This window comes from Heterodontus francisci, chromosome 29 (assembly GCF_036365525.1).
Source record: "Heterodontus francisci isolate sHetFra1 chromosome 29, sHetFra1.hap1, whole genome shotgun sequence".
NCBI lineage: Eukaryota > Metazoa > Chordata > Chondrichthyes > Heterodontiformes > Heterodontidae > Heterodontus > Heterodontus francisci.
The window spans coordinates 9,548,910-9,571,165 of NC_090399.1; the positions used below are offsets into that span (position 1 = coordinate 9,548,910).

Below are 22,256 nucleotides of genomic sequence, written 5' to 3' on the forward strand. Positions count from 1 at the left end.
TGATGAAGTTACCTCCCCGCAGCAGAATACCCAGGCCGGAGGAACGGCAATCATTACCCCCTGACCAGATCGATGGCCCGTGGGACCACCAGCACGACCACTGCCTGTAGGTGCTGAGGTGTGGTATTCCACTCTCCTGCAGAAACAGTAGGTCGGCTTTGACCTTGGCGAGGTAATCCAAGGTTGAAACACATCGTGTAGTAGATTTAATGCTACGCACATTAATGGAAGCAATCTTTACACCCATTTTTTAAAAGTTATTTGTTGCTTCCCATACCATTTGTCCTTGCTAGTCCCAGTCCTTCGGGATGTTCCTGCATACCCATAGTGTGTGCAAGCTGCTTCACATTAGTTGGGCTCAGAAACCCCACCTGGTTTTTCATGCAGTGTTTGTTCCGCTGGGGTGACATCGGGGGGGGGGGGTCTTGTAGGCAGCAAGGATTGGGTTGTCCTCTGCTGCTTCCATCTGTTCCTCCTCGAAAACATCACTGCTCCCGGCCTCCCGGAGCTGAGGTGCACCAGACGTGTCTTTGCTTGCGGTGTCCCGGAGCTGGGATGTGTTGGCCACGTCGTTACGTGTGGCGCTTTGGGGTTGGGGCACGCCGGGCCCATCACAGCTTCCCGTGTCCGGGGGCTGGGGGGCTTTATCTTCCATCTCCTTGGAGTTCTTCCGCCTCTTTTGAAGGGGCTGTCGTTCCAGCATTTCCCCATCCAGTGAAGAGGAGTTGTTGTAGTCTGTCTCAGAAGGTAGCCTCTTCTTGCCACTGGTTTGGGTGGTGGCCTGTTCCGCTTTTGGATGTTTTTTCTTTGTGGTTTTCCTCTGGACCACTTGCCACTGACCTGTTTGTCCATCTGCTGCCTCCTCCTCCATTGATTCTGTCTGTGGAGGAGGGGTTTCCGAGCGCAGGGTAGGTGCTGGGTCGCTGGTTTCAGCTGCCTCCCCTTCCTTCTCCTCAGGTTGATGTTCCTCACTGTGGAGAAGGTTGCTCGTCTCCTTTCGAACACCGGACGCCTTCGTCGAACCTTCTCCCAGCCTTTCCTTGGACCTTGCCGCCTGAGCATAACTGAGGCAGCGTTTGGGGCAGGTTTTGTCGAGGTGTCCTGCCCCACCGCACAAGTTGCGACACTTAGTCTGCTTACAGTCCTTGGTCTGATGGCCTTCCTCCTTGCAGTTCTTGCAGACAACCGTGCTGCAGTTGGCTGCCACATGACCAGATTTGCCACAGCTGCGACAAACTCTGGGCTTCCCCGCATAGACCAAGAAGCCTCAACTTCCCCGATAGCAAAGCTGGAGGGAGGATGGATGATGGCTCCATTGGCATCGACCTTCAAGGTGACCTTGACGTGCTGCTTGCTGGTCCAAATCCCAAATGGGTTCTTGACATCAGTGCTGCTTCTAGCCACCTCGACGTACCTGGCGAGAAAGGTGAGTACATCTACCACCGGAACATGGGGGTTGCAGAGGTGAATTGTCACCACCCGGTCCCATTGTGACGGAACAGTCAGGTAGTCATGTGACTAAAACTGGTCTGTGTATTGGGGAAGCCTGAACTGGGTCCCCATTGTTTCAACACTGCTAGCAATATGCAAATATCCTTTCAGTCAGGGACTTGCAACTTTAAGTTTTAATAGTCCTGTGGTGAAATAATGTGTGCCTCAATCTTGGTAGGTGGGGGCTTGCCTGACACCTCCACACCCAGGGGAATGAAATGCGATTTGAGGAAAAACTGCGCATTTCATTACAGAGCTTGAGAGAACTATAAGATACAGAAAGAAAAACCATGCATTTCTCTTATTCATTTGCATTCATTCACCAATCTTAAAGCTTATTAAAAATGGTCTGTTCTGGGCACCAGAGTTGTTTTAATTTTCTCTTTTTTTCCCCAGGAGAGTTAGTAGGTGGGACAGGTCTATCCTGAACTCCCTGATTCATGTAAAGACTTTTGGCTTCAGGGGATGGGTGGTTCCCTTTTCCTGTGGCTGTGGGGGAAGATTCTTTGTTACTCTCCCCATTGTTCTCGAGGACACTCGCACCTGCAGGTATTTGTGCAGACTTGGCTGCACTCTCCTGTGGCACTTTAACTAAGCGAGGCTCATGGTTTCTCTCCCCCCTGGAGGTCTCTCTTTGACTCTGCAGGTTCCTGTAAATGCTGTTCGCAACTCTGGTGGGGTGCATCTAGAATCTGCATTCACATAGGAGGAGGTGGAGTCTAACGTTTCACATTTTTCTGGGTTGGTTGACTGGGCGGTTGGGGTTTTCATCCGGGATTCTTCCCAGACTTCCTTTAACCTGCCCTCTTGGTCACTTTTTCCCCTTCTCTTTCTAAGCTTTTGCCAGCTGTGTGCCTGCCTGTCCCCTTTTGTTCTCGGTGGGGGTCCCTTACAGTTCACCAGCCCTTTGCTGGAGGGTCCTCCTAACACCAGTACAGGACTTAGGGGTGCAGGTTTCACTATAAGTGGGGGGGGTTTCCCCTCAACCTAGCACATGTGGCAACTCCGACAGTACTCCACCACATCCTTGTGGAGTTTGGCCCAGTCAAACTACTTTTTTATGCGGGTTTTGGTCTTTCATATACCAACATGTACAGATACTGTAATCTCGTGGGCCTTTCTTAATATTTCTCCCGGTACCTTTGTGGTACCACTAACTGGTGAACTACTGCCCACTCTTTGCTCTCAGGTCTGTGAGGAGAACTCCATTTCCTCATCAGTACCTCATTCTTTAAATAGTAGCAATCAGGGACTCCCTCTGCTTCACTTTCAGACTGGGCAGCCTGTGCTAACTCTCGCAATACTGGGTCAACTCACTGAGCGTCAGCTAGGGAAAATTTATCCAGTTCATTCCCTGGGTCTCCTAACTTTCCAAAGAAAGTCTCGGACAAGCAGACCTTATGGTCATTTACTTGCAGTGCCAATGCAGTCTCCTCTGGGGGAGCTGGTTTGATCAGGGCCTGATCCACTACACATTTAGGGGTCTTCAGGGGACCGTCTCCTGCCACTGCCCAGTCTCTCTGACCTCCTGCGGTCTTTCTTTCACTACTGGTGGGGCTACCACCTTCACCCCTGTCAGATCATTACCTCGGAGCAGGTCACCCCTGTCCACAGGCAAACTAGGGGCAATCCCTACGGTTATCGGTCCCGAAGCTAGGTTGTGCTCCAGCTGCACCCGTTGTACAGGTACAGGCATACACTGCCCTCCAATACCATTCACCACCATTTTGGTGTTCACTGCACTCTCTGGGGGAAAGGTCAGGCCTTTTCCCAGTAAAAGGGATCTAGTGGCCCCTGTGTCCCTGAGAATCACTATGGGCTTGCTTGCCCCACTCGAGGGATTATGGGATTACTTTCCCTTCAAATACAAGGCCCTGATAACTTCAGGAATCCTATTAACTTTTCCTGTGCTGGCTGTAGTAAGCTTCCTGGGTTGCACCCTCGCTGCGTCAAAGCCACAGCCCGTTCCGTGTTTTCCATCAGGGCCTCATCTTCACTGAGCGGGTGTGCCCTGATTAACCCTACTGATTTCTCCTTTAGTTTCCAGCAGTCAGCTTTTAAATGCCCTGCTTTATTACAGTGGAAGCACACAGGTCTAGCTCTTGCTTACAGCACCTTCCTTTTTGACTGGAGGAGTGCCCCCCGGTGAAGAAAATATAGTAGAGAGGGGTTTGAGGCATCCAAGGATACTGAGGAAAGCTAGTGTGAAAATTGCAGAAGCACTGCTCATAATCTTTCAATCCTCCTTAGATACAGGGGTCGTGCCAGAGGATTGGAGAATTTTAAATGTTACACCCTTGTTCATAAAAAGGTGTAAGGATAAGCCCAGCAACTACAGGCCAGTGATCACTAACCTGAGTGATGGGAAAAATTTTTGAAGCAATAATTCGGGATAAAATTAACAGTTGTTTGGACAAACATGGATTAATTAAGCAAAGCCAGCACAGATTTGTCATGTTTAACTAACCTGCTTGAGTTTTTTGATGAAGTAACAGAGAGGGTTCATGAGGGAAATATGGTTGATGTGATGTACATGTACTTCCAAAAGGCATTTGATAAAGTGCCTCATAACAAGCTTGTCTGCAAGGTTAGACCCATGGACTAAAAGGAACAGTGGCAGCATGGATACAACATTGGCTGAGTGACAGGAAATAGGGAGTCACGCTGAACGGTTGATTTTCGGACTGGAGGGAGGTATACAGTGGGGTTCCTGTAGGATCAGTGTTAGGACCCCTTCTTTTCTTGAAATATATTAATGACTTAGACTTGGGTGTACAGGGCACAATTTCAAAATTTGCAATTGGAAATATTATGAACTGTGAGGAGGATAATGATGGACTGCAAGAGGACATTGACAGGCAGGTGGAATGGGCGCACAAGTGCCGATGAAATTTAATGCAGAGAAGTGTGAGGTGATTGTTTTTGGTAGGATGTACGAGGAGAGGCAAAAAAAGAGTACAATTGTAAAAGGGTGCAGGAGCAGAGGAACTTGGGGGTATATTTGCACAAATCACTGCAGGGCAGGTTGCGAAAGAGGTTCATAAAGCTTATGTGATCCTGCGCTTTATAAATTGGGGCTTGGAGTACAAAAAGCAAGGAAGTTATGATAAACCTGTATAAACCACTGGTTTGGCCTGAACTGAAGGATTGTGTCCAGTACTGGGCACCACACTTCAGGAAGGATGTGAAGACATTAGAGAAAGAGCAGAAAAGATGCACGAGCATGGTTCCAAGGATGAGGAACTTCAGTTCCATGGATAGATTGGAGAAGCTGAGACTGTTCTCCTTGCAGAAGAGAAGATCAAGAGGAGATTTGGTAGAAGTTTTCAAAATCATGAGGGGTCTGGCCAGAGTCGATAGAGAGAAACTTTTCCCATTGGCAGAAGAGTCGAGAACCAGAAGACACCAGTTTAAGGTGATGGAGGGGGGAAAGCAACGGCTACATTGTTATGACCCGCTGCTGCTGTCAAAGCCCCCAATCAAAATATATGATTCTTATTTTGTTGGGACCAACGCACTGTTAATTTGAGCCTGTTGTTCCACAGATCGGCTAACATATCATTTAAAAACTTTCCAAATTAAAGACCCGACCAAATTGTACCATCTATTAACCCCCCCAAAATGAGGCTAACCAAATCAGGTGTCTTTAAATCAACAAATTAACTCTTTAATTAGAAAAACTAAATCCTTAAACACTATGAATGTATAAACAACATTTTAAATAGAAAAAATTAGAGTCCTTGCAAATTTACAGACAAATGTTGCTTGAAGTCCTCACAGAATGTTGCTTGAAGTCCCCGCAGAATGTTGCTTGAAGTCCAACAAATTTCAACAATTAATGACTTGCAAACACTTTCAACAGAATCAATCTGACTTTAGAGTTTTTGAGGGATAAAAGATTGTCACAGTCCAACTTACCTTTCTTCAATTTAAATTACCAGAGATCTCTGTTTTGGCTTAACTTTTTTAGAATTTTGAGAAATAATAATTAAACAGACTAAATTCCTATTCCTTCAGTTTAAATGGTTGAGAGCTCTTTTACCAATTGCAGACACTCCAGCTGTGTCCTCTGTAAGTCTGTGTCTGTTAGAATAAACTGTCTTCAACTAAAAGCCGGTTCAAAATTGAATTGTAACAAATGTATCACTTGATACCCACTCCCAGTAGCTGTATCTACGGTGACAAGAATGCACCCTTTGAATTGCAGTCTCTAAATGGCTGTTTATGAGGCAACAAAAATGCACCTTCCGAGAATTCCTAAGGCTTCCCAGTTCTTAAAGCAATACTGATCACCAGTAAACCTTAAAGGCAAACCGCATATTCCAAAAAAAACTACAGGACCATGACAACATGAGGAAAAATTTTTACCCAGTGAGTGGTTAGGATCTGGAATGCACTTCCTGAGAGTATTGTGGAGGCAGATCCAATCGAGGGGGAGTGGGACTAAATGAGTTGGCTCTTGCAGAAAGCTAGAATGGACATAGTGGGCCAAATGGCCTCCTTCTGTGCTGTAACCGTTCTATGTTTCTATAATGCCTGTGGTTTTCATCCTCTGTCCATGCATTTGTATTCGACTTCTGCTTTTCTGACCTTGAACTTCTCTGCGTGCAGCTTTCTCAATCACATTCCCTCAGCGATAGCAGGACATTGCGTCATCATGCTCCTGTCGTTTGTTGCTAAACCCCTCCCTCATGCTGCATCTCTCCCCACCTTCAAAACTGCAAAACCTAACCTGTGCTTCGTGGCACATCCCCTAATAACTGCCCTCTCCCTGATCCCCTCTGTAAAGGATTTCATTATGTAAAAGGTGCTGTAAAAATGTGAGTTATTGTGTCTGTTGATGTGGGGTCGGGGTGCAGGTGGCTGGAACCAGATCTTGTGGTAATGGGGGAATGGGCCCCGATGTGGCAGGTGGAGAATTTTCCAGTTTCTTCTTGCCAGTTTGTTCTTGCCTTTCTCAGGTTGGGTTGTGGGTGTTGGGGGTCATGGCCGAAGTTACACTGAGAGAGAATAGGATTGGCTGATGGACCATTGAGTCTCTTCCAGCCCTTTGTTATTGTTTGTTGACTTTTTTGGAATTTTTGGAGATTTATAACTATTTAAATTGGATAGAAATTGTTAATGGAATTTATCAATGGTGACGACTGAGAGGAAATGGCTGGTGAAACCAGGGCCAATAAACCCAGATAAATACCTTCCCCAGTTAGTGTTTTTGCTACAATCACTGATACAGTTCTTCCAACCCCCTCCAAATCCAGAAATTAAACTTAAAATATAGTATTCCTCAAACCTCATTTTTCTGAAATTAATGAAAAAAACCACCAAAGTTCATCATTTTGTCACAAACTCTCCTGACTTCACCTCCACCTGATGTTCTCTTTGGCCTCCTTGTCTCGGGAGACAATGAGTAAGCGCCTGGAGGTGGTCAGTGGTTTGTGAAGCAGCACCTGGAGTGGCTATAAAGGCCAATACTCGAGTGACAGACTCTTCCACAGGTGCTGCAGATAAAATTGGTTGTCAGGGCTACTACACAGTTGGCTCTCCCCTTGCGTTTCTCTATTTTTTCCTTCCAACTGCTAAGTCTCTTCGACTCGCCATGCTTTAGCCCCACCTTTATGGCTGCCCGCCAGCTCTGGCAATCACTGGCAACTGACTCCCACGACTTGTGGTCAATGTCACAGGACTTCATGTCGCGTTTGCAGACGTCTTTAAAGCGGAGACATGGACGGCCGGTGAGTTTGATACCAGTGACGAGCTCGCTGCACAATGTGTCCTTGGGGATCCTGCCATCTTCCATGCGGCTCACATGGCCAAGCCATCTCAGGTGCCCCTGGCTCAGTAGAGTATATATGCTGGGGATGTTGGCTGCTTCGAGGACTTCTGTGTTGGAGATACGGTCCTGCCACCTGATGCCAAGGATTATCTGGAGGCAGCGAAGATGTAATGAATTGAGACGTTGCTCTTGGCTGACGTACGTTGTCCAGGCCTCGCTGCCATCAAGCAAGGTACTGAGGACACAGGCTTGAAATACTCGGACTTTTGTGTTCCATGTCAGTGCGCCATTTTCCCACACTCTCTTGGCCAGTCTGGACGTAGCAGTGGAAGCCTTTCCCATGCACTTGCCGATTTCTGCATCAAGAGACAGGTTACTGGTGATAGTTGAGCCTAGGTAGGTGAACTCTTGAACCACTTCCAGAATGTGGTCGCCGATGTTGATGGATGGAGCATTTCTGACGTCCTGTCCCATGATGTTCGTTTTCTTGAGGCTGATGGTTAGGCCAAATTCGTTGCAGGCAGCCACAATCCTGTCAATAAGTCTCTGCAGACACTCTTCAGTGTGAGATGGTAAAGCAGCATCGTCAACAAAGCGGAGTTCCCTGATGAGGACTTTCCGTACTTTGGTCTTCGTTCTTAGACGGGCAAGGTTGAACAACCTGCCATCTGATCTTGTGTGGAGGAAAATTCCTTCTTCTGAGGACTTGAACGCATGTGAGAGCAGCAGAGAGAAGAAAATCCCAAACAGTGTAGGTGCGAGAACACAGCCCTGTTTCACACCACTCAGGATAGGAAAGGGGTCTGATGAGGTGCCGCTCTGCTGAATTGTGCCTTTCATATTGTCATGGAATGAGGTGATGATACTTAGTAGCTTTGGTGGACATCCAATCTTTTCTAGTAGTCTGAAGCGACCACGTCTGCTGACGAGGTCAAAGGCTTTTGTGAGATCAATGAAAGCAACGTAGAGGGGCATCTGTTGTTCACAGTATTTCTCCTGGAGCTGGCAAAGGGAGAACAGCATGTCAATGGTGGATCTCTCTGCTCGAAAGCCACACTGTGCCTCAGGGTAGACGCGCTCAGCCAGCTTCTGGAGCCTGTTTAAAGCGACTCGAGCAAAGACTTTCCCCACTATGCTGAGCAGGGAGATTCCACGGTAGTTGTTGCAGTCACCGCGGTCACCTTTGTTCTCATAGAGGGTGATGATATTGGCATCGCGCATGTCCTGTGGTAATTGTGATAGAAATGGTCGAGTTTTACTCATCGATGTATCTCAGGTAGTTGTTCCTCCTTTACTATTGTGTGAATTTGTTAGTAATGTGATTATTTATGACACACACTGGACTATGGAGTGACTTTTCATCATTAGTAATCAGGTAAGGAATATGTACAGTCTTTAAATCTTGATGCTTAAATTGAAGATGGTGATGGGGGATTACATATTGTTACCACCACCTTCACCATTTTAACGTGCCAGTTTTCAGGCACAGGAAAGGCTCCTGATTCAGAGGAGTGTGAGCTCAGTTTAAATGGCAAACTCATGTCTGGATGATGTCATGGGGAAGAGAACGCTATTTTAACCATGGGCTGATTAAATACTGTCCGGGCTCAAACTCGCCAACAAGCAGCAGGGAAGATGGGGGAAGGCAGTTAGGACAAGTCATTTCTTTTTATTTTTAATGGTTCCTTGTGGAACCAGCAGTGCCCTCTGGGCCCCACAAAGATACGTGGAGTCGCTGTCTTGCCAAGAGTCTCCCCCGCCAACCGTCTATTTATCACCTGTCATGACTTAACTCACCAGGTATCTCCCCCAGACCCCGAGTGATTCCCTCTCTCCCCCCGACCCCGAGTGACTCCCTCTTTCACCCCGACCCCGAGTGACTCCCTCTCTCACCCCGACCCCGAGTGACTCCCTCTCTCACCCAGACCCCGAGTGACTCCCTCTCTCCCCCAGACCCCGAGTGACTCCCTCTCTCACCCTGACCCCGAGTGACTCCCTCTCTCACCCGACCCCGAGTGACTCCCTCTCTCACCCCGACCCCGAGTGACTCCCTCTCTCCCCCCGACCCCGAGTGACTCTCTCTCCGAGACCCCGAGTGACACCCTCTCCATCCCCGACCCCGAGTGACTCCCTCTCTCTCCCCCGACCCTGAGTGACTCCCTCTCTCTCCCAGACGCCGAGTGACTCCCTCTCTCTCCCAGACGCCGAGTGACTCCCTCTCTCTCCCAGACCCCGAGTGACTCCCTCTCTCACCCCGACCCCGAGTGACTCCCTCTCCCAGACCCCGAGTGACTCCCTCTCTCCCAGACCCCGAGTGACTCCCTCTCCATCCCCGACCCCGAGTGACTCCCTCTCTCTCCCCCCGACCCTGAGTGACTCCCTCTCCATCCCCGACCCCGAGTGACTCCCTCTCTCTCCCCCGACCCCAAGTGACTCCCTCTCTCACCCCGACCCTGAGTGACTCCCTCTCTCTCCCAGACCCTGAATGACTCCCTCTCTCTCCCCCGACCCCAAGTGACTCCCTCTCTCTCACCCCGACCCCGAGTGACTCCCTCTCTCTCCCAGACCCCGAGTGACTCCATCTCCATCCCCGACCCCGAGTGAGTCTCTCTCTCTCTCTCTCCCCCGAACCCGAGTGACTCTTTTTCTTTCTCTCTCTCTCCCCGACCCCTCGTGACTCTCACTCGCTCTCCCCCAACCCCGTGTGACTCTCTATGTCCCTCTGACCCCGAGTGACTCTCTCTCTCTCTCTCCCCCCCGACTCCGAGTGACTCTCACTCTCTCCCCCGACCCCGAATGACTCTCTCTCTCACTCTTTCCCCCTGCACCCAAGTGACTCACACTCTCTCCCCCGATACCGAGTGACTCTCTCTCCCTCCCCCGACCCCGAATGACTTTCTCTCTCTCTCCCCTACCCCGAGTGACTCTCCATCTCTCCCCCGACCCCGAGTGACTCTCTCTCTCTCCCCTGACCCCGAGTGACTCTCTTTCTCTCCCCTGACTCCGAGTGACTCTCTCTCTCTCCCCTGACCCCGGGTGACTCTCTTTCTCTCCCCTGACTCCGAGTGACTCTCTCTCTCTCCCCTGACCCCGGGTGACTTTCCCCCTGACGTCGAGTGACTCTCTCTCTCTCGCCCGACCCCGAGTGACTCTCTTTCTCTCCCCCGACTCAGAGTGACTCTCTCTCTCCCTCCGACCCCGAGTGACTCTCTCTCCCCTGACCCCGAGTGACTCTCTCTCCCCTGACCCCGAGTGACTCTCTCTCTCCGACCCCGAGTGACTCTCTCTCCCCCAACCTCGAATGACTCTCACTCTCTCCCCCGACCCCAAGTGACTTTCCCTGCCCCGGCCTCAAGTGTCTCTCTCTCTCTCCCCCGGACCCCGAGTGACTCTCTCTCCCCCGACTCCGAGTGACTCTCTCTCTCCCTCCGACCCCGAGTGACTCTCTCTCCCCTGACCCCGAGTGACTCTCTCTCCCCTGACCCCGAGTGACTCTCTCTCTCCGACCCCGAATGACTCTCTCTCCCCCAACCTCGAATGACTCTCACTCTCTCCCCCGACCCCAAGTGACTTTCCCTGCCCCGGCCTCCAGTGTCTCTCTCTCTCTCCCCCGGACCCCGAGTGACTCTCTCTCCCCTGACCCCGAGTGACTCTCTCTCCCCCAACCCCGAGTGACTCTCTCTCTCTCACCCGATACCGAGTGACTCTCTCTCCCTCCCCCGACCCCGAATGACTTTCTCTCTCTCTCCCCTACCCCGAGTGACTCTCCATCTCTCCCCCGACCCCGAGTGACTCTCTCTCTCTCCCCTGACCCCGAGTGACTCTCTTTCTCTCCCCTGACTCCGAGTGACTCTCTCTCTCTCCCCTGACCCCGGGTGACTCTCTTTCTCTCCCCTGACTCCGAGTGACTCTCTCTCTCTCCCCTGACCCCGGGTGACTTTCCCCCTGACGTCGAGTGACTCTCTCTCTCTCGCCCGACCCCGAGTGACTCTCTTTCTCTCCCCCGACTCAGAGTGACTCTCTCTCTCCCTCCGACCCCGAGTGACTCTCTCTCCCCTGACCCCGAGTGACTCTCTCTCCCCTGACCCCGAGTGACTCTCTCTCTCCGACCCCGAGTGACTCTCTCTCCCCCAACCTCGAATGACTCTCACTCTCTCCCCCGACCCCAAGTGACTTTCCCTGCCCCGGCCTCCAGTGTCTCTCTCTCTCTCCCCCGGACCCCGAGTGACTCTCTCTCCCCCGACTCCGAGTGACTCTCTCTCTCCCTCCGACCCCGAGTGACTCTCTCTCCCCTGACCCCGAGTGACTCTCTCTCCCCTGACCCCGAGTGACTCTCTCTCCCCTGACCCCGAGTGACTCTCTCTCTCCGACCCCGAATGACTCTCTCTCCCCCAACCTCGAATGACTCTCACTCTCTCCCCCGACCCCAAGTGACTTTCCCTGCCCCGGCCTCCAGTGTCTCTCTCTCTCTCCCCCGGACCCCGAGTGACTCTCTCTCCCCTGACCCCGAGTGACTCTCTCTCCCCCAACCCCGAGTGACTCTCTCTCTCTCACCCGACCCCGAGTGACTCTCTCTCTCTCCCCTGACCCCGAGTGACTTTCCCCCCCGACCCCGAGTGACTCTCTCTCTCCCCTGACCCCGAGTGACTTTCTCTCCCCCGACCTCGAGTGACTCTCTCTCTGTTCCCCAACCCTGAGTGACTCTCACTCTCTCAAGCATGAGTGACTCTTTCTCCTTATCCCAACCTGGAGTGACTCTCTCTCTCTCCCGACCCCGAGTGACTCTCTCTCCCTCCAAACCCAAGTGACTCTCTCACTCCCAAAACCCCGACTGACTCTCTCTCTCCCCCTGCCCCCGAATGACTCTCTCTCTCTCTCCGACCCCAAGTGACTTTCTCTCTCCCAGGACCCTGAGTGACTCGCTCTCTCTCTCCCAGGACCCCGTGTGACTCTCTATCTCTCCCCTGACCTCGAATGACTCTCTCTCCCCCAACCCCGAGTGACTCTCTCTCTCTCCCCCGACCCCGAGTGACTCTCACTCTCTCCCCTGACCCCGAGTGACTTTCTCTCCCTCGACCTCGAGTGATATTCTCTCACTCGACCTCGAATGTCTGTCTGTCTCTCTCTCTCTCTCACCGCAACCCTGAGTGACTTTCACTCCCCCGACCTCGAGTGACTCTCTCTCTCTTCCCCAACCCCGAGTGACTCTCACTCTCTCAACCATGAGTGACTCTTTCTCCTTCTCCCGACCCCAAGTGACTCTCTCGCTCTCCCGACCCCGAGTGACTCTCTCTCCCTCCAAACCCAAGTGACTCTCTCTCCCAGGACCCCGACTGACTTTCTCTATCCTCCTGCCCCCGAATGACTCTCTCTCTCTCTCCGACCCCCAGTGACTTTCTCTCTCCCAGGACCCTGAGTGACTCGCTCTCTTTCCCAGGACCCCGTGTGACTCTCTATCTCTCCCCCAACCCCGAATGACTCTCTCTGTCTCTCCCCTTGCCCCCGAGTAACTCTCTCTCTCTCTCTCTCTCTCTCTCCCCGACCCCAAGTGACTTTCTGTCTCCCAGGACCCTGAGTGACTCGCTCTCTCTCCCAGGACCCTGAGTGACTCGCTCTCTCTCCCAGGACCCTGAGTTACTCGCTCTCTCTCCCAGGACCCCGAGTGACTCTCTATCTCTCCCCTGACCCCGAATGACTTTTATTCTCTCCCCCGACCCCGAATGACTCTCTCTCTCCCCTTGCTCCCGAGTGACTCTCGCTCACTCTCTCTCTCTCCGACCCCAAGTGACTCTCACTCTCTCCCCCGACCTTGAGTGACTTTCTCTCTCTCCAACCCCAAGTGACTCTCTCCCAGGACCCCGAGTGACTCTCTATCCCTCCCCCCGACCCCGAGTAACTCTCTCTGTCTCCCCCTGCTCCCAAGGAACTCCCTCTCCGACCCCGAGTGACTCTCTCTCCCCCAACCCCGAGTGACTCTCACTCTCTCCCCTGACCGAGTGACTTTCTCTCTCTCCAACCGCAAGTAACTCTCTACCAGGACCCCGAGTGACTCTCTCTCTCTCTCCGCAGGCCCCAAATGACTCTCTCACTCTCCCCCCAACCCCGAGTGACTCTCCCTCTCCCCCGACTCCACGTGACTCTCTTTCTCTCTCCCAGGACCCCAGGTGACTCTCTCTCTCGCTCCCCCGACCCCGAGTAACTCTCTCTCTTTCCCCTGACCCCGATGACTCTCCCTCTCCCCCGACTCCATGTGACTCTGTCTCTCTCTCCCGGCCCCGAGTGACTCTCTCTCTCCCCCGACGCCGAGTGACTTTCCCCCCGACCCCGAGTGACTCTCTCTCTCTCTCCCCTGACCCCGAGTGACTCTCTCTCTCCGACCCCGAGTGACTCTCTCTCCCCCAACCTCGAGTGACTCTCACTCTCTCCCCCGACCCCGAGTGACTCTCTTTCTCTCCCCCGACTCCGAGTGACTCTCTCTCTCCCCCCCGACTCCGAGTGACTCTCTCTCTCCCCCCCGACCCCGAGTGACTCTCTCTCTCTCCCCTGACCCCGGGTGACTCTCTCTCTCCGACCCCGAGTGACTCTCTCTCCCCCAACCTCGAGTGACTCTCACTCTCTCCCCCGACGCCGAGTGACTTTCCCTGCCCCGGCCTCCCGTGTCTCTCTCTCCCCCCCCCGACCCCGAGTGACTCTCTCTAACCCCTGCCCCCGAGTGACTCTCCCTCTCCGACCCCGAGTGACTCTTTCTCCCCCAACCCTGAGTGACTCTCACTCTCTCTCCGACCCCGAGTGACTCTCTCTGTCCGACCCTGAGTGACTCTCGCTCTCCGACCCCGAGTGACTCTCTCTCTCCCCCCAACCCCGAGTGACTCTCTCTCTCCGACCCCGAGTGACTCTCTCTCCCGACCCCGAGTTACTCTCTCTCTCCCGACCCCGAGTGACTCTCTCCCCTCGACCCCGAGTAACTCTCTCTGTCCCCTCGACCCCGAGTAACTCTCACTCTCTCCCCCGACCTTGAGTGACTTTCCCTCTCTCCAACCCCAAGTGACTCTCTCCCAAGACCCCGAGTGACTCTTCCTTTCCCCCGACTCCAAGTGACTCTCTCTGTCTCTCTCTCCCCCTATCCCCAGTGAGTATCTCCCCTTATCCGCAGTGAATCTCTCCTCTGACCCCCAGCAAGTATCTCCCCAACCCCCAGTGAGTCTCTCCCCCTATCCCCAGTGAGTTTCTCCCTCGATCCCCAGCGAGTCTCTCTCCGCGATCCCCAGCGAGTCTCTCTCCCCGATCCCCAGCGAGTCTCTCTCCCCGATCCCCAGCGAGTCTCTCCCTGATCCCCAGCGAGTCTCTCCCCCGATCCCCAGCGAGTCTCTCCCCGATCCCCAGTGAGTCTCTCTCCCCCAATCCCCAGCGAGTCTCTCCCCGATCCCCAGTGAGTCTCTCTCCCCCGATCCCCAGCGAGTCTCTCCCCCAATCCCCAGCGAGTCTCTCCCCCGATCCCCAGTGAGTCTCTCTCCCCCGATCCCCAGCGAGTCTCTCGCCCTGATCCCCAGCGAGTCTCTCCCCCGATCCCCAGCGAGTCTCTCCCCCGATCCCCAGCGAGTCTCTCCCCGATCCCCAGCGAGTCTCTCTCCCCTGATCCCCAGCGAGTCTCTCCCCCAATCCCCAGCGAGTCTCTCCCCCAATCCCCAGTGAGTCTCTCTCCCCCGATCCCCAGCGAGTCTCTCTCCCCCTGATCCCCAGCGAGTCTCTCCCCCGATCCCCAGCGAGTCTCTCCCCCGATCCCCAGCGAGTCTCTCCCCCGATCCCCAGCGAGTCTCTCTCCCCCGATCCCCAGCGAGTCTCTCTCCCCCTGATCCCCAGCGAGTCTCTCCCTCTGATCCCCAGCGAGTCTCTCCCCCGATCCCCAGCGAGTCTCTCCCCCGATCCCCAGCGAGTCTCTCTCCCCCGATCCCCAGCGAGTCTCTCTCCCCCGATCCCCAGCGAGTCTCTCTCCCCCTGATCCCCAGCGAGTCTCTCCCCCGATCCCCAGCGAGTCTCTCCCCCGATCCCCAGCGAGTCTCTCCCCCGATCCCCAGTGAGTCTCTAATTCTCTGCTTTTTCTCCCAGTCTCTGTGATCCTGGATGTGGAAACAGCAAATCTGTGGCTCGAGGTGTCTGAGGATCTGAAGAGTGTGAAAAGGGCCCAGACCAAGAGGAATTTCCCCGACACTGAGAAGAGGTTTACAGCCTGGTCCTGTGTGCTGGGATCAGAGGGATTCACATCGGGGAGACATTACTGGGAGGTGGAGGTGGTGAGGAATCGGTGCTGGAGTCTGGGAGTAGCCGCAGAGTCTGTGAACAGGAAGGACCGGGTCATCTGGAGTCCGGAGAATGGATTCTGGTCCATTGGGCGCGCTGGGAATCTGTTTAATATAAACACCTTCTCTCGATCCCATCTCCCTTTCCGTCAGATCCCCGGGAAGGTGGGAATTTTTCTCAGTTATGAGTCCGGGACAGTTTCATTTTACGACGCGGACACCAAGTCCCATCTCCACACTTTCACTGGGAATAAATTCTCGGAGAAACTTTATCCTTTCTTCCAGACTTGGGATGAAAACAAAGGGGTGAAAATCTGCTCCGAGACCTAGGGCCGGTCGCATCATCAGTGACATCACAATGACCTGACCCCAGGAGCAGAGGTCAGGGGTTGAGGGTTAGGGGTTGGAGGTTAACCCAGGTTGTCTCCAAATGTTGTCTCCATTTAACTTCCAAATTATACATTGTAAAATCACAATCAGACTGTAAATAAAACCAATACAAATATAAATGTCAGCAGATAAAATAAACAGTAAATTAAATATCTTGTGTCTCTCCTTCCTTCATTCACTCCCTGCTTCAGTCAGTCAAACCACCCAGTCCCATCCTCCATCTCTTCACCTGTTTCCCAGTCTGGAGCTGTGATTTCTTCTGTGTTTCCATTTCTCACTCTGCACCCACAACATGAAAGCCTGAGGGAGAAATCCAAATATTGAAGGAGGAAAATACTGCATTTCCTCTGGGAATGTGATCATTGTAATGTTTGAATTTTACATTAAAATCATCTTTTCCTGTTTCATTTTAAGCAGTTTTGTTTACGTTAGATTGTTGATCCTGAAAGGAATAAAAAACTGAATTAGTATTTTCAACCAGAACATCAATTCCATCCAACTCCTCACCTTATCACACACAGACACACTGGGAATGTAATCGGATGCTCAGACTGTTTGATATTTTAGTCACATTCTTCAGGGAAATGTGTGCAGCCGGTACCAACTCCAACCCAGCCCTTTCTCATCACTCCCCCATTCACATGTCTACACAATCTAACGGTGCCATTCGCTGGCACAAACAGTAATTCACCCTGCACTAGTTATTGAAAGTTTGTAAACCAGCCACCAGAATTGGAGGAGGCTCATTATCACCAAAACATCTGGAAATAATAACAGAGCAACATCACCACCAGGTGACCAGAATCAGTAATGCAGAAAAATAAATCACACAGCGGTGCTGCTCCATGGAAAATAGGATTTTTATATTAAAAATTGTTCATGTTCACCTCCCTTAATAAACATTGATACACAGAAACCCTGGAGACCTATCATCAGAGAAGTAGTGACTGAGATCCTGATATCACTTCTAAGGTAGTAAATGGAGTTGAGTAATCGAATTGAACAATGAAACAGGTTTGATGGGCTGAATGGCCTCCTCCTGTTCCTACTAAATGACATAAAGACTCTTGAAATGACGAGGTTAAAATAAATCCATAGACAGCTTGTGGTTTTATATTTCACTGACCAGTAGTGGTGTTGCAACAAGTAAACTATATTTATACAATCTAACAGGGTGCTGTGGATGAAGGGGAACCAGTGGAAATATTGTACTTAGATCTCCAGAAGACATTTGATAAGGTGCCACATCAAAGGTTATTACGAAAAATAACAGCTCATGACATAAGAAGTAGAAATTACAGTAAAGAAGAAAAAGTGTTTTTCTGATAGAAGCCAGGTAGAAAATACTATTGAGAACCGGGCAGAATATTGGAGGTCCAGAGGGGAAGTGAAAAAGCAAATAAGAGAAGCAAAGAGAGAGCAAGAAAAGAGACTGGCAGCTCACATTAAAGAAAATCCCAAAGTTTTCTATAAGAATATAAATAGTAAAAGGGTGGCAAAAGGAGGAGTGGGGCCGATTAGAGACAAGAAAGGGGATTTACACATGGAGGCAGAGGGCACAGCTGAGGTATTAAATAAATATTTCGCATCTGTCTTTACCAAGGAACAAGATGCAACCCAGGCAATGTGGAAAGAGGAGGCAAGTCAGACCCTAGAGGGGTTTAAAATTGATGAAGAGGAATTATTAAATAGGCTGTCTGAATTTAAAGTGGATAAAACACAAGGGCCAGATGAGATGCATTCAAGGATACTGAGGGAAGTAAGGGTGGAAATCGTAAAGGCACTGGCCGTAATATTTCAGTCTTCCTTAGACTCAGGGGTGGTGCCAGAGGACTGGAGAATTGCAAACGTTACACCCTTGTTCAAAAACATATGTAAAGATAAGCCCAGCAACTACAGGCCAGTCAGTTTAACTTGAGTGGTGGGAAAAGTTCTAGAAAAGATAATTTGAGACAAAATCAATAGTCACAAGGACAAATGAGAGTTAATTTAGGAAAGCAGCGTGGATTTCTTCAGGGAAAATCATGTTTAATTGACTTGCTGGAGTTTTTTGAGGAAGTAACAGAGAGGATTGATGAGGGCAATGCTGTTGATGTGGTGTACATGGACTTTCAAAAGGCATTTGATACAATGTCACACAACAGACTTGTGAGAAAACTTATAGCTCATGGAATAAAAGGGATGGTAACAACATGGACAAGAAATTGGCTGAGTGACAGGAAACAAAGAGTAATGGTTAATGGATTAAAAACAAGAAATGCTGGAACCACTCAGCAGGTCTGGCAGCATCTGTGGAAAGAGAAGCCGAGTTAACGTTTCGGGTCAGTGACCCTTCATTTAACTCTGCTTCTCTTTCCACAGATGCTGCCAGACCTGCTGAGTGGTTCCAGCATTTCTTGTTTATATTTCAGATTTCCAGCATCCGCAGTATTTTGCTTTTATTTTAATGGTTAATGGATGTTTTTCAGGCTGGAGGAAGGTTTGTAATGGAGTTCCCCAGGGATCAGTGTTGGGACCCTTGCTTTTCCTGATATACATTAATGACCCAGACCTTGGTGGACAGGGCACAATTTCAAAGTTTGCAGATGATAAAAAACTTGGAAGCATTGTGAACTGTGAGGAGGATAGTGTAGAACTTCAAAAGGATCTTGACAAGTTGGTGGAATGGGCAGACAGGAGGCAGATGAAGTTCAATGCAGAGAAATGTGAAGTGGTTCATTTTGGTAGGAAGAACATGGAGAGACAATATAAAATAAATGGTACAATTCTAAAGGGGGTGCAGGAGCAGAGGGACCTGAATGTATTTGTGCATAAGTCATTGAAGGTGGCAGGACAGGTTGAGAGAGCAGTTAATAAAACATACGGTATCCTGGGCTTTATTAATAGAGACATAGAGTACTAGAGCAAGGAAGTTATATTGAACTTGTATAAGACACTATTTCAGTCTCAGCTGGAGTATTGTGTCCAATTCTGGGTGCCACACTTGAGGAAAGATGTGAGGACATTGGAGAGATTACAGAATGGTTCCAGGGATGAGGAATTTCAGTTATGAAGATAAATTGGAGAAGTTAGGACTGTTTTCCTTGGAGAAGAGAAGGCTGAAGGTGATTTGATAGAGGTATTCAAAATCATGAGGGGTCTGGACAGAGTAGATAGAGAGAAACTGTTCCCACTTGTGAAAGGATCGAGAACAAGAGAACACAGATTTAAAGTATTTGGTGCGAGAAGCAAAAATGACATGAGGAAAAACTTTTTCAGACAGCTAGTGATTCAGGTCTTGAATGCACTGCCTGAGAACGTGGTGGAGGCAGGTTCAATTGAAGCATTCAAAAGAGAATTAGACAGTTATATGAAAAAGAAGAATGTGCAGGGTTATGGGGAGAAGGCAGGGGAATGGAACTGAGGGAATTTCTCTTTCAGAGAGCCAGTGTGGACACGATGGACCGAATGGCCTCCTTCTGCACTGTAACAATTCTGTGATATTGGCATGTTTAGAAGATTGGCTCCCTAACAGAGAGTCGGCATAAATGGGTCATTTTCTGGATGGCAAGATGTAATGAGTGGAGTGTCACAGGGATCAGTGCTGGGGCCTCAACTTTTTACAATTTATATCAATGACTTGGATGAAGTGATTGAAGGTCTGGTTGCTAAATTTGCTGATGATACAAAGGTAGGTCGGAAAGTAAGTTGTGACGAGGACATAAGGAAGTTACAAAGAGATATAAATAGATTAGGTGAGTGGGAAAAGATCTGGCAAATGGAGTATAATGTGGGAAAATGTGAAATTGTCCATTTTGGCAGGAAGAATAAAAAAGAAGCATATTATCTAAATGGTGAGAGATTGCAGAGCTCTGAGATGCAGAGGGATCTGGGTGTCCTCGTACATGAATCACAAAAGGATAGTATGCAGGTACAGCAAGTAATGAGGAAAGCGAATAGAATGTTCTCATTTATCGGGAAGGGAATTGAATACAAAAGTAGGGTGATTATGCTTCAGTTATACAGAGCATTGGTGAGACCACATCTGGTATACTGTGTACAGTATTGGTCTGTTTTAAGGAAGGATGTAAATGCGTTGGAAGCAGTTCAGAGAAGGTTTACTAGACTAATACCTGGAATGGGTGGGTTGTCTAATGATGAAAGGTTGGACAGGTTAGACCTGTATCTGCTGGAGTTTAGAAGAGTAAGAGGCAACTTCATTGAAACATATTCGATCCTGAGGGGTCTTGACAGGGTGGATGTGGAAAGATTGTTTCCCCTTACGGAAGAATCTAGAACAAGGGGTCACTATTTAAAAATAAATTGTCAACCATTTAAGACAGAGATGAGGAGAAGTTTTTGTCTCAGAGGGTGATGAATTTTTGGAACTCTCTTCCTCAAAAGGCAGTGGAAGCAAAGTCTTTGAATATTTTTAAGGCAGAGGTAGATAGATTCTTGAAAAGCAAGGGGGTGAAAGGTTATTTGGAGTAGGCAGGAATGTGGAGTAATCAGTTCAGCCATTGAACTTATTGAATGGCGGAGCAGGCTCAATGGGCCGAGTGGCCGACTATTGCTCCTAATTCTTATGTAATAAAAGCAAAATACTGCAGATGCAAGAAATCTGAAATAAAAACAAGAAATGCTGGAAATACTCAGCAGGTTTGGCAGCATCTGTGGAGAGAGAAGCAGAGTTAACGTTTCAGGTTAGTGACCCTTCTTCAGAACTGGCAAAGGTTAGAAATGTAAAAGGTTTTAAGCAAATAAAGCAGGGCTGCGGCAAAAGGTAACACAAGAGAAGGTGTAGATAGGACAGAGGGTCACAGAGAATAACTGAGCAGAAGATCCTGGAGCAAAGACAAACCATATGTTAATGGTTGCTGAAAGACAAAGTGTTAGTGCAGTGAGGGTGTTAATTGACAGGAAAATGAATAGCCCTGGCCCAAAGCACAAACATGAAAAGAAGCAATGGATAGCCACATGGTTAAAAAATGAATGATGAAACAAACTAAAATAAAATAAAGAAATAAAAAAGAAACAACAGCTAAAAATAAAAAGGGGGGCCCGTCATGCTCTGAAATTATTGAACTCAATGTTCAGTCTGGCAGGCTGTAGTGTGCCTAATCGGTAAGATGAGATGCTGTTCCTCGGGCTTGTGTTGATGTTCACTGGAACACTGCAGCAATCCCAGGACAGAGATGTGGGCATGAGAGCAGGGGGGAGTATTGAAATAGCCAGCAACCGGAAGCTCGGGGTCCTGCTTGCAGACTGAGCGGAGGTGTTCCACAAAGTGGTCAGTCAGTCTGAGTTTGATCTCCCCAGTGTAGAGGAAACCACATTGTGAGCAGTGAATACAGTATACTACATTGAAAGAAGTACAAGTAAATTGCTGCTTCACCTGAAAGGAGTGTTTGGGGCCTTGGATAGGAGGAGAGAGGAGGTAAATGGGCAGGTATTACACCTCCTGCGATTGCAGGGGAAGGTGCTCTGGGAAGGAGACGAGATGGTGGGGGTAATGGAGGAGTGGACCAGGGTGTCGCGGAGGGAACGATCTTTTCGGAATACCGACGGGGGAAGGGAGGGGAATATGCATTTGGTAGTGGCATCACGCTGGAGATGGTGGAAATGGAGGATGATGCTTTAGATATGGAGGCTGGTGGGGTGGAAAGTGAGGACAAGGGGAACACTGTCGTGGTTCTGGGAGGGAGGGGAAGGGGTGCGGGTAGAGGTGCGGGAAATGGGCCAGACACAGTTGAGGGTCCTGTCAACAATAGTGGGGGGGATTCCTCGGTTGAGGAAAAAGGAAGACATATCAGAAGCGCTGTCATGGAAGGTAGCATCATCAAAGCAGATGCGCTGGAGACGGAGAAACTGGGAGAATGGAATGGAGTCCTTACAGGAGGCAGGGTGTGAAGAAGTGTAGTTGAGGTAGCTGTGGGAGTCGGTGGGCTTATAATGAATATTAGTAGACAGCCCATCCCCAGAGATGGAGACAGAGAAGTTGAGGAAGGGAAGGGAAGTGTCAGAGATGGACCATGTAAAGGTGAGAGAAGGGTGGAAATTGGAAGTACAGTTGATAAAGTTTTCCAGTTCGGGGCAGGAGCAGGAAACAGCACCGATACAGTCATCAATGTACCAGAAAAAGAGTTGGGGGAGGGGGCCTGAGTCGGACTGGAACAAGGAATGTTTGACATATCCCACAAAAAGACAGGCATAACTAGGACCCATGCGGGTACCCATAGCAACACCTTTTACTTGAAAGAAGTGAGTGGAGTTGAAGGAGAAGTTGTTCAATGTGAGAACAAGTTCAGCCAGGCGGAGGAGGGTGG

General features: G+C 50.1%; 1 protein-coding gene across 1 annotated transcript in view; it reads left to right on the forward strand.

Annotated features, from left to right (window-relative positions):
• LOC137346106 (butyrophilin subfamily 1 member A1-like) overlaps positions 1-16,285 on the forward strand; it is a 139,439-nt gene extending 123,154 nt beyond the window's left edge. The window contains exon 8 of the mRNA XM_068009403.1: positions 15,371-16,285. Within this exon, the coding sequence (XP_067865504.1) occupies positions 15,371-15,891 (521 nt within the window). The 3' untranslated portion in view covers positions 15,892-16,285. The remainder of the gene's footprint in view (positions 1-15,370) is intronic.
• Positions 16,286-22,256: the final 5,971 nt, after the last annotated feature.